The 14889-nt window shown below is 45.8% G+C and overlaps 1 protein-coding gene across 1 annotated transcript; it reads right to left on the reverse strand.

Annotated features, from left to right (window-relative positions):
* Positions 1-306: 306 nt before the first annotated feature.
* On the reverse strand, positions 307-14626 carry LOC148430847 (E3 ubiquitin/ISG15 ligase TRIM25-like). The gene is made up of 2 exons (XM_088466423.1): positions 14520-14626; positions 307-3093 (listed from the first exon to the last, which is right to left on the reverse strand). The coding sequence occupies exon 2, from the start codon at positions 3089-3091 to the stop codon at positions 1208-1210; it is 1884 nt and encodes a 627-aa protein (XP_088322549.1). The 5' UTR covers positions 3092-3093; positions 14520-14626; the 3' UTR covers positions 307-1207.
* Between the last annotated feature and the right edge of the window lie 263 nt (positions 14627-14889).

Raw genomic sequence — 14889 nt, forward strand, 5'->3', positions numbered from 1 at the left:
ATATAATAAGCACATACACCCGCTGGGGATAAATCTGTGCCATATCTTACAGCTATATAATCAGCAGAAGCGACTTGTTCTATCTATTCTCATCTCTGTGTAATTAAGACGCATTTGAAGGTAAAAAGTCGCACGAAAAGACACTCTGCCCTACCGAGTTACACGGAGCTCTCGCGACCTGTAGCGCACGGAGCATAGATGTATTTGGACACATTTATATATCATTAGGGGAAATTTTCTGCTAAACTACCATTATCATCGTGGGGCAACATCACCCCTATTCCAGGAATAAAGTAATTTACTCAGTTGTAGAAAGATTTTTTTTATTCAGCAGATGGCAAACATACAATATAATTATAAAAGGTGTATGTATATATATATATATATATATATATATATATATATATATATACACATATATACACATACATATATATATACATACACACACAGGAGAACATTATGCTTCTATTCACTGCTAACTATAAACACTGCTGTTAACTTTAATGTAAGGTGCGTATTCACTAGCAGATAGGTACATATGATGACATCGTAATCGTACAGTGGTTCCTCATCCCTTGTAGCGCCTACACTGAGCGATATGTCATTTAGTGCAGGAACCCTCCCTCATCCCCGATCATGGTCAATCTGTCGTTATCGGCAGATTGACCAGCATGTTCGGGCGATGATTTATTTCGGAAATGACTAGCGGGAGCGCGCATCGCTGGCCGTTTCCGACATTAAACTGCCCGATTTACAAGCGATTGAACGATAACAATGTTGCTGTTTAATCGTGTAGTAGCTACCCGCCTTTTGCTGTTCATTTGTATTTTATTTAATAAGATGGTTATCAAAATAAGTTATATTATAACAAGTGCGCCGATAACAGAAATTTCTCAGTCATAATCTAAGGAATAGTTATGGTACTCCCAGTAGGTGGAGCTTTACAGAGGCAACACCCCCTTAATGAATCACAGCGAACAGGAGATAGTGTATATCCTATAACTAGTCGGCTCTACGCTGACTAACAGATACTGCAGCCAATCACATCTCGTAGCGAGTCAGACATAAATCACCTATCATCTAATGCAAGACAGGAGGAGCTTAGCGGTGGCCTTACCCAAAGCATCTTTCTATTGGCTAAGTGTCCCACCAATCAGATTCCCATCCTTGTGATGTCACCAGTCTCTAGGCAGATTTCTAATGATCATCTTTCCCATATCCTGACCCCTCCAGATATTGATATACAACCTCTCCACAGCCATAATGCAGCATGAAGGGGCTCAGTGAGGGTGGCGGTGACTGTGTGCAAGTGTCTGATGGGGTTACGCAGAGAATAAAAGGACAGCTGTCCTGCCTCATAATCCAGACATATCCTCACTCTGTCACAGGGCTTATTGTCAGGTAGCCGGATCTCTGCATCATCATGTATCACTGTGTACTGATTATTATAACCACGCAAACACCAGGACTTGTTATTATATCCAATGACCGACTGGCGTCCTTTCCGGTCTATACTGGGATAACACATCCCCACCCTCCAGCTCTGCGATTTACGGACATCCACTTCCCAGTAATGTCGCCCCGAGGAGAATCCCCTGGTGCTTATTACCTGAGTATACTGAAACCTATCTTGCGTTACTGATGCAGTTTTCCCATCATCCGATATACGTATATTATTACCAGCTGTGTTTACATCCAGAAATATGTCTTCAGGTTCCTGAGCATCGATCCCTGAATTTATATCGGTTATATCAGATTCTGTATTACCCGCTGTGGTTACATTCAGTAATGTGTCTGTAGCTTCCTGCACATAGACCCCTGTATTTATAGGCATTATATCAGATTCTATATTCTCAGCTTTGGTTACATTCAGTAATGGGTCTGTAGCTTCCTTAACATCTGTATTTATAGGCGTTATATCAGATTCTATATTCTCAGCTTTGATAACACCGAGTAATGTGTCTGCAGCCTCCTGCATATATACCCCCGTATTTATATCAGATTCTATATTCTCAGCTTTGATAACACCCTGTAATGTGTCTGTAGCCTCCTGCACATAGATCCCTGTATTTATACCTGTTATTATATCAGATAATGTGAGTAATGTCTCAGAGATTGGACCCGCATCCAGATCTCCGCCATCATGGACCTGTGTATGACGTCTCTTTCTGTCCTCAGTAACACACAAATCACCTGTGTCTGGTTCCTGTAAGACAGTCACTGGGTCAGACATGTTACACAGCTCCTCAATGTGACGCATCTCCCTGGACAGCTCGTCCTTTTTTATTTCCAGCTGCTGGATTAGATCAGAGACTGAGAGTGAACTGCGCTCTTCCTGCCTGAAGACCTCACTCAGGACTCTCTTCTCCAGGTCTTCCAGCTGTCTCCTGATGTCTCTAAACAGGGCAGTGACTCTCTCTGTTACACCAGCTGCTTTTCCCTTATCTTCTCCGATGCGCTCCTGCAGTCTCTGGATCCTTTTCTCAGTCTCTGCACTTTTTGTGGTCAGTTTCTGCAGAACATCTCTCAGCTTTTCCTTCCTCTTCTCAGAGGCCTCATCCAGTGACTCCATCTGATGTCCTTTGTGGTCCCCAATCAGACAGCAGGACACACAGATACAGGCAGCGTCCTCAGTGCAGTAATACTCCAGGATCTTCTTATGGATGGAGCATTTCCTGTTCCCCAGGGAAGTGGTGGGATCAGATAAGACGTGTTCTGGTGACCTGATGTGTACTCTCAGGTGTTTGTCACACAGATGAGCTTCACAATGGAGACAGGATTTAGCAGCAAGTACAGGAGAGTCCACACAGTAAGTGCAGAAGATACCAGTCTCCTCCTGATCTGGCCGAGTAGAAAGGATCCTCCCCACTATGTTACGCAGAGGAATGTTCCGTATCAGTTCAGGACATTTCTTGAACTGTGCTCTGCATTCAGGACAGTAATAAGCTCCAGACCCCTTCTGTAAATCCAGCACACGATCAATACATTCCCGGCAGAAGTTGTGGCCACATCTCAGGGTTACAGGATCTGTATAAATGCTCAGGCAGATGGAACAGACCAGCTCCTGCCTCAGATCAGCAGACGCCATCGCTGGCAGCAGGAGAGAGGAATGAGAGTGTTAGACACCAGTAAGGTCACATTCTGCTCATGGGGCAAGGCTGATCTGTCACTCAGGTCATACATCTAGACTCTGATATACTACGGGCCACACATAAATGGACACGATATGCAGGGCTGCTAAGAGTTCAGGTAGGTCCCAATACTGGGATGGTGTAGCCACAGCTCATCAGGGTCTCTTGTGAGCATGCTATGTGCTACCACAAAGTAGCAATACATGTTCAGTGGGTGCATGACCATGACCAGTGCCATAACTAAGGGTGATTGGCAGTGCTGCTGATGGGTGAAACCATCCTTGCCCCAGTGGCACCTAAATATAGATTCCAGGGTGCCTTGAACAGTACCCTGCACAGCTTTCTAGCACAATTTTAGGACATACCTTTTATTTAGATTCCTGCTCCCATCCCCCTCCTCTGTGGTCTCATGACATCACATGTGCTGAGGCCAGCCTTCCTGCTCCCATCCCCCTCCTCTGTGGTCTCATGACATCACATGTGCTGAGGCCAGCCTTCCTGCTCCCATCCCCCTCCTCTGTGGTCTCATGATATCACATGTGAGGAGGCCAGCCTTCCTGCTCCCATCCCCCTCTCTTGTGGTCGCATGACATCACATGTGCTGAGGCCAGCCTTCCTGCTCCCATCCCCCTCCTCTGTGGTCTCATGACATCACATGTGCTGAGGCCAGCCTTCCTGCTCCCATCCCCCTCCTCTGTGGTCTCATGACATCATATGTGCGGAGGTCAGCAGGCCAGCCATCCTGCTCCCATCCCCCTCTTCTGTGGTCTCATGACATCACATGTGCTGAGGCCAGCCTTCCTGCTCCCATCCCCCTCCTCTGTGGTCTCATGACATCACATGTGAGGAGGCCAGCCTTCCTGCTACCATCCCCCTCTTCTGTGGTCTCATGATATCACATGTGAGGAGGCCAGCCTTCCTGCTCCCATCTCCCTCCTCTGTGGTCTCATGATATCACATGTGAGGTCAGCAGGCCAGCCTTCCTGCTCCCATCCCCCTCCTCTGTGGTCTCATGACATCACATGTGAGGAGGCCAGCCTTCCTGCTCCCATCCCCCTCTTCTGTGGTCTCATGATATCACATGTGAGGTCAGCAGGCCAGCCTTCCTGCTCCCATCCCCCTCCTCTGTGGTCTCATGACATCACATGTGCTGAGGCCAGCCTTCCTGCTCCCATCCCCCTCTCCTGTGGTCGCATGACATCACATGTGCTGAGGCCAGCCTTCCTGCTCCCATCCCCCTCTTCTGTGGTCTCATGACATCATATGTGCGGAGGTCAGCAGGCCAGCCATCCTGCTCCCATCCCCCTCTTCTGTGGTCTCATGACATCACATGTGTGGAGGCCAGCTTTCCTGCTCCCATCCCCCTCCTCTGTGGTCTCATGACATCACATGTGAGGTCCACAGGCCAGCCTTCCTGCTCCCATCTCCCTCCTCTGTGGTCTCATGATATCACATGTGAGGTCAGCAGGCCAGCCTTCCTGCTCCCATCCCCCTCCTCTGTGGTCTCATGATATCACATGTGAGGTCAGCAGGCCAGCCTTCCTGCTCCCATCCCCCTCCTCTGTGGTCTCATGACATCACATGTGTGGAGGCCAGCCTTCCTGCTCCCATCCCCCTCCTCTGTGGTCTCATGACATCACATGTGAGGTCAGCAGGCCAGCCTTCCTTCTCCCATCCCCCTCTCCTGTGGTCTCATGACATCACATGTGCTGAGGCCAGCCTTCCTGCTCCCATCCCCCTCTCTTGTGGTCGCATAACATCACATGTGCTGAGGCCAGTCTTCCTGCTCCCATCCCCCTCTTCTGTGGTCTCATGACATCACATATGAGGTCAACAGGCCAGCCTTCCTGCTCCCATCCCCCTTTTCTGTGGTCTCATGACATCACATGTGAGGTCAGCAGGTCAGCCTTCCTGCTCCCATCCCCCTCCTGTGGTTTCACGACATCACAAGTGAGGTCAGTAGGCCAGCCTAGGCCACATGTGCCCTACTGTGACTGGGTGACCTTGCTCCAGCAGACAATCACAGATTCTTTTGTCACTGATAGAACAGAGGCTTGTCACTCATCCCCAAGTAACCTGTAGAATCTGAAAGGTTGCTAAGGGCAACATTCTCCACTTCTAAAAAAAACCCCGCACTTTAGTGAATAGCCCGAAGAGTCTAATGAACTCTAGATCCCAACTCCTTGTGAAGTGTAGTTTCTAGTAGATAATAAATAGCCTCTATGAAAAGTGATTGTGGTGTGAGTCCTAACTGGCAGTAACTAGTATATATAATAATGACATGAAATCCTGCGGCAGTGGACAGCCAGTTGATCAGCTGCTTACCTCCTGCCAGCTCACAGTGGTGTATCCCTGGGGTCACCACCTGCCTCATGATGGCTCAATCCTGCAGATCAGTTAAAGCAGGGGACCTCCCAAGATCAGTGCAGCGTGCTGGCACTCCTCAGCTCCCGAGTGAATAAAAGAGTGAGCGAGGAAAACCATATTGCAGAGAGTGTACTAGGGCTGCTCTGATGGAGTAGTCAGCAGCGGCAGACACTTGTCAGAGGGGAGCAACGGCAGACACTTGGCGGAAGGGAGCAGCGGCAGACACTTGGCGGAAGGGAGCAGCGGCAGACACTTGGCGGAAGGGAGCAGCGGCAGACACTTGGCGGAAGGGAGCAGCGGCAGACACTTGGCGGAAGGGAGCAGCGGCAGACACTTGGCGGAAGGGAGCAGCGGCTCTAGTGGCAGTTACAGCACATTTCATAGCACTAGGCAGCTCTGTCAAAATGTGGATAAGCAGCAGTCTCCTGGCCACCGAATAGGAGCTCTTTAGAGATCCAGTGACATATTTAGCTGGCTGTGCTGGCCAGCTCTCCCTGCATCTCCTAACATCATTCTGATGCATGAGAGTGCCAGGGAGCACATTCTGATTCCATGGGGTTGGGAGGGGGGCTTGGAGAACTCGCATCCCATGGAATGCTTCAGGTTACCCTAAGGGGCCTAGACCACCAGGGAAGAGGCAAGTGCCTTTTTACATTAAATGTACCTTCATTTAAACATGAATCTGGTGCATCAGGCCTATTACCAAGGCTGAAGTAGTGACCAGCGGTCAGTCCCACTGCCCTGTAGTGCTGGAGGACTGGGAGATTGGCTCCTGGTCCCCAGCAGGTGGTACTCAACCCTGCAGCCTGGTACTATGACAAAGTACTACACTAACACTCCCCGGTTGCAGCACACTGGGTGGTAACTGTAAACAACTGCACCCACTGGCCTTGGTCTGGATTGCGGGTCATCTGGCCCTCCACTCTGCACTAGGGTATCGGATGCCAGTGCTCCTGGTCCCAGCGCATGTGGCCACTCATAGCCATGCAGTCTATGACAATTGTCTTACCTGCAAAGTCTCTTTGTACATGAGGTTTATATACTGCCTAGCTACAGTCACTAAAGGTGATCCAGAGCTGTAACCACACCATGTCATATATACATACACAGCCCAGTACATACACTACTACACCATGTAATATATATACACACACAGCCCAGTACATACACTACTACACCATGTCATATATACACACAGCCCAGTACAGACACTACTACACCATGTCATATATACACACACAGCCCAGTACATACACTACTACACCATGTCATATATACACACACAGCCCAGTACATATACTACTACACCATGTCATATATACATACACAGCCCAGTACAGACACTACTACACCATGTCATATATACACACACACAGCCTAGTACATACACTACTACACCATGTCATATATACACACACAGCCCAGTACATACACTACTACACCATGTCATATATACACACACAGCCCAGTACATACACTACTACACCATGTCATATATACACACACACAGCCCAGTACATACACTACTACACCATGTCATATATACATACACAGCCCAGTACAGACACTACTACACCATGTCATATATACATACACAGCCCAGTACATACACTACTACACCATGTCATATATACATACACAGCCCAGTACATACACTACTACACCATGTCATATATACACACACAGCCCAGTACATACACTACTACACCATGTCATATATACATACACACAGCCCAGTACATACACTACTACACCATGTCATATATACACACAGCCCAGTACATACACTACTATACCATGTCATATATACACACACAGCCCAGTACATACACTACTACACCATGTCATATATACACACACAGCCCAGTACATACACTACTACACCATGTCATATATACACACAGCCCAGTACATACACTACTACACCATGTCATATATACACACACACAGCCCAGTACATACACTACTACACCATGTCATATATACACACACACAGCCCAGTACATACACTACTACACCATGTCATATATACACACACAGCTCAGTACATACACTACTACACCATGTCATATATACACACAGCCCAGTACATACACTACTACACCATGTCATATATACACACACACACAGCCCAGTACAGACACTACTACACCATGTCATATATACACACACACAGCCCAGTACATACACTACTACACCATGTCATATATACACACACAGCCCAGTACATACACTACTACACCATGTCATATATACACACACACAGCCCAGTACATACACTACTACACCATGTCATATATACACACAGCCCAGTACAGACACTACTACACCATGTCATATATACACACACACAGCCCAGTACATACACTACTACACCATGTCATATATACACACACAGCCCAGTACAGACACTACTACACCATGTCATATATACACACACAGCCCAGTACAGACACTACTACACCATGTCATATATACACACACAGCTCAGTACATACACTACTACACCATCTCATATATACACACACAGCCCAGTACATACACTACTACACCATCTCATATATACACACACAGCCCAGTACAGACACTACTACACCATGTCATATATACACACACACAGCCCAGTACATACACTACTACACCATGTCATATATACACACACACAGCCCAGTACAGACACTACTACACCATGTCATATATACACACACACAGCCCAGTACAGACACTACTACACCATGTCATATATACACACACAGCCCAGTACAGACACTACTACACCATGTCATATATACACACACAGCCCAGTACAGACACTACTACACCATGTCATATATACACACACAGCCCAATACATACACTACTACACCATGTCATATATACACACACACAGCCCAGAACATACACTACTACACCATGTCATATATACACACACACAGCCCAGCACATACACTACTACACCATGTCATATATACACAGCCCAGTACATACACTACTACACCATGTCATATATACACACACACAGCCCAGTACATACACTACTACACCATGTCATATATACACACACACAGCCCAGTACATACACTACTACACCATGTCATATATACACACACAGCCCAGTACAGACACTACTACACCATGTCATATATACACACACAGCCCAGTACAGACACTACTACACCATGTCATATATACACACACAGCCCAGTACAGACACTACTACACCATGTCATATATACACACACACAGCCCAGTACATACACTACTACACCATGTCATATATACACACACACAGCCCAGTACATACACTACTACACCATGTCATATATACACACACAGCCCAGTACATACACTACTACACCATGTCATATACACACACACACAGCCCAATACATACACTACTACACCATGTCATATATACACACACAGCTCAGTACATACACTACTACACCATGTCATATATACACACACAGCCCAGTACATACACTACTACACCATGTCATATATACACACACACAGCCCAGTACATACACTACTACACCATGTCATATATATATATATATATATATACACACACAGCCCAGTACAGACACTACTACACCATGTCATATATACACACACAGCCCAGTACAGACACTACTACACCATGTCATATATACACACACAGCCCAGTACAGACACTACTACACCATGTCATATATACACACACAGCCCAGTACAGACACTACTACACCATGTCATATACACACACACACACAGCCCAGTACAGACACTACTACACCATGTCATATATATACACAGCCCAGTACATACACTACTACACCATGTCATATATACACACACACACAGCCCAGTACATACACTACTACACCATGTCATATACACACACAGCCCAGTACATACACTACTACACCATGTCATATACACACACAGCCCAGTACATACACTACTACACCATGTCATATATACACACACACACAGCCCAGTACATACACTACTACACCATGTCATATATACACACACAGCCCAGTACATACACTACTACACCATGCCATATATACACACACAGCTCAGTACATCCACTACTACACCATGTCCTATATACACACAGCCCAGTACATACACTACTACACCATGTCCTATATACACACACAGCCCAGTACAGACACTACTACACCATGTCCTATATACACACACAGCCCAGTACAGACACTACTACACCATGTCATATATACACACACAGCCCAGTACAGACACTACTACACCATGTCATATATACACACACAGCCCAGTACAGACACTACTACACCATGTCATATATACACACACACACAGCCCAGTACAGACACTACTACACCATGTCATATATACACACACAGCCCAGTACAGACACTACTACACCATGTCATATATACACACACAGCCCAGTACAGACACTACTACTACACCATGTCATATATACACACACAGCCCAGTACAGACACTACTACTACACCATGTCATATATACACACACAGCCCAGTACAGACACTACTACACCATGTCATATATACACACACACAGCCCAGTACATACACTACTACACCATGTCATATATACACACACAGCCCAGTACATACACTACTATACCATGTCATATATACACACACAGCCCAGTACAGACACTACTACACCATGTCATATACATACACACACAGCCCAGTACAGACACTGCTACACCATGTCATATATATACACACAGCCCAGTACAGACACTACTACACCATGTCCTATATACACACAGCCCAGTACATACGCTATTACACCATGTCATATATACACACAGCCCAGTACAGACACTACTACACCATGTCATATATACACACACAGCCCAGTACATACACTACTATACCATGTCATATATACACACACAGCCCAGTACAGACACTACTATACCATGTCATATATACACACACAGCCCAGTACAGACACTACTACACCATGCCATATACATACACACACAGCTCAGTACACACACATAGCCCAGTACAGACACTACTACACCATGTCATATATACACACACACAGCCCAGTACAGACACTGCTACACCATGTCATATATATACACACAGCCCAGTACAGACACTACTACACCATGTCATATATACACACACACAGCCCAGTACAGACACTACTACACCATGTCATATATACACACACAGCCCAGTACAGACACTACTACACCATGTCATATATACACACACAGCTCAGTACATACACTACTACAACATGTCTTATATACACACACAGCCCAGTACAGACACTACTACACCATGTCATATATACACACACAGCCCAGTACAGACACTACTACACCATGTCATATATACACACACAGCCCAGTACATACACTACTACACCATGTCATATATACACACACACAGCCCAATACATACACTACTACACCATGTCATATATACATACACACACAGCCCAGTACATACACTACTACACCATGTCATATATACACACAGCCCAGTACATACACTACTACACCATGTCCTATATACACACACACAGCCCAGTACAGACACTACTACACCATGTCCTATATACACACACACAGCCCAGTACAGACACTACTACACCATGTCATATATACACACACAGCCCAGTACATACACTACTACACCATGTCATATACACACACACAGCCCAGTACATACACTACTACACCATGTCATATATACATACACAGCCCAGTACATACACTACTAAACCATGTCATATATACACACACAGCCCAGTACATACACTACTACACCATGTCATATATACACACACAGCCCAGTACAGACACTACTACACCATGTCATATATACACACACACAGCCCAGTACAGACACTACTACACCATGTCATATATACACACACACAGCCCAGTACATACACTACTACACCATGTCATATACACACACAGCCCAGTACATACACTACTACACCATGCCATATATACACACAGCCCAGTACATACACTACTACACCATGTCATATATACACAGCCCAGTACATACACTACTACACCATGTCATATACACACACAGCCCAGTACATACACTACTACACCATGCCATATATACACACACACAGCCCAGTACATACACTACTACACCATGTCATATATACACACACAGCCCAGTACATACACTACTACACCATGTCATATATACACACACACAGCCCAGTACATACACTACTACACCATGTCATATATACACACACAGCCCAGTACAGACACTACTACACCATGTCATATATACACACACAGCCCAGTACAGACACTACTACACCATGTCATATATACACACACACAGCCCAGTACATACACTACTACACCATGTCATATATACACACACACAGCCCAGTACATACACTACTACACCATGTCATATATACATACACAGCCCAGTACATACACTACTAAACCATGTCATATATACACACACAGCCCAGTACATACACTACTACACCATGTCATATATACACACACAGCCCAGTACAGACACTACTACACCATGTCATATATACACACACACAGCCCAGTACAGACACTACTACACCATGTCATATATACACACACACAGCCCAGTACATACACTACTACACCATGTCATATACACACACAGCCCAGTACATACACTACTACACCATGCCATATATACACACAGCCCAGTACATACACTACTACACCATGTCATATATACACAGCCCAGTACATACACTACTACACCATGTCATATATACACACAGCCCAGTACATACACTACTACACCATGTCATATATACACACACAGCCCAGTACAGACACTACTACACCATGTCATATATACACACACACAGCCCAGTACATACACTACTACACCATGTCATATACACACACAGCCCAGTACATACACTACTACACCATGCCATATATACACACAGCCCAGTACATACACTACTACACCATGTCATATATACACAGCCCAGTACATACACTACTACACCATGTCATATACACACACAGCCCAGTACATACACTACTACACCATGCCATATATACACACACACAGCCCAGTACATACACTACTACACCATGTCATATATACACACACAGCCCAGTACATACACTACTACACCATGTCATATATACACACACACAGCCCAGTACATACACTACTACACCATGTCATATATACATACACAGCCCAGTACATACACTACTACACCATGTCATATACACACACAGCCCAGTACATACACTACTACACCATGTCATATACACACACACAGCCCAGTACATACACTACTACACCATGTCATATATATACACACAGCCCAGTACATACACTACTACACCATGTCATATACACACACAGCCCAGTACATACACTACTACACCATGTCATATATACACACACAGCCCAGTACATACACTACTACACCATGTCATATACACACACAGCCCAGTACATACACTACTACACCATGCCATATATACACACAGCCCAGTACATACACTACTACACCATGTCATATATACACAGTCCAGTACATACACTACTACACCATGTCATATATACACACACACAGCCCAGTACATACGCTACTACACCATGTCATATATACACACAGCCCAGTACATACACTACTACACCATGTCATATATACACACACACAGCCCAGTACATACACTACTACACCATGTCATATATACACACACAGCCCAGTACAGACACTACTACACCATGTCATATATACACACACACAGCCCAGTACATACACTACTACACCATGTCATATACACACACAGCCCAGTACATACACTACTACACCATGCCATATATACACACAGCCCAGTACATACACTACTACACCATGTCATATATACACAGCCCAGTACATACACTACTACACCATGTCATATACACACACAGCCCAGTACATACACTACTACACCATGCCATATATACACACACACAGCCCAGTACATACACTACTACACCATGTCATATATACACACACAGCCCAGTACATACACTACTACACCATGTCATATATACACACACACAGCCCAGTACATACACTACTACACCATGTCATATATACATACACAGCCCAGTACATACACTACTACACCATGTCATATACACACACAGCCCAGTACATACACTACTACACCATGTCATATACACACACACAGCCCAGTACATACACTACTACACCATGTCATATATATACACACAGCCCAGTACATACACTACTACACCATGTCATATACACACACAGCCCAGTACATACACTACTACACCATGTCATATACACACACAGCCCAGTACATACACTACTACACCATGCCATATATACACACAGCCCAGTACATACACTACTACACCATGTCATATATACACAGTCCAGTACATACACTACTACACCATGTCATATATACACACACACAGCCCAGTACATACGCTACTACACCATGTCATATATACACACACAGCCCAGTACATAAACTACTACACCATGCCATATATACACATACATGCAGTCATAGTGTTCACTCTAGGTCTGGCAGCAGGCAGGGCGCCGGACCTAGAGATAGAGCACTTCTGCGCGCCAAAGACGCAGGCGCGCCCAAAAAAGGGGCGTGCCCAAAGAAAAGGGGTCATGTCTTCATGACACGTCCCCTTCTCGTTACTCCTGGGGAGGAGCCCGGCATCCATTCACCGGTGGTGACCGCGGTGCAACCGTTTTGACCACCTGTGGGACACTGCTACCCGCAGGTGGAGAGAGCGGGGCGCCACGCTGGAGGGCAGGGTGCTTTATGCCCTTCAGAAATAGGACATGGCGCAGCACCCCGCGGGAACGCCAAGTCACACATATACACATAGATGCAGTCACACACGCACATACATACATACAGTCACACACGCACATACATGCAGTCACACACATACATATACATACATTATAGTATCCCATTCCCCCTCCCATTATCACCTTATGGGACAGCTAGTCCTCCTCGCACATATCCTCCTCCGTACTATAATCTTATGGTGAGCGAAGCGAGGGAACAAGGTTCTTCTTTAGGTGGCCTGTATGGGCAATGCAACAGCACTTCCGCCCCCACTATACGTCACTTCCGTTACCTTAGCATGAAACGGGACTAAACCCTACCATTACTCCTCCCCTTCCCTCTCCCATGCTGCATTGCCCTGTGCCGTGTATCCCCGCCCCCCGCTCAGGCTCCTCCCCCTGTCCTCCCCCCTGTCCCCAGCAGCAGTCACAGTGCTCTGTGTCCATGGTGATCGCCCTGTGCCGTGTGTCCCCGCCCCCCGCTCAGGCTCCTCCCCCTGTCCTCCCCCCTGTC

Source organism: Taudactylus pleione, unplaced genomic scaffold (assembly GCF_031769625.1).
Source record: "Taudactylus pleione unplaced genomic scaffold, aTauple2 ptg003134l, whole genome shotgun sequence".
NCBI classification, from domain to species: Eukaryota; Metazoa; Chordata; class Amphibia; order Anura; family Myobatrachidae; genus Taudactylus; species Taudactylus pleione.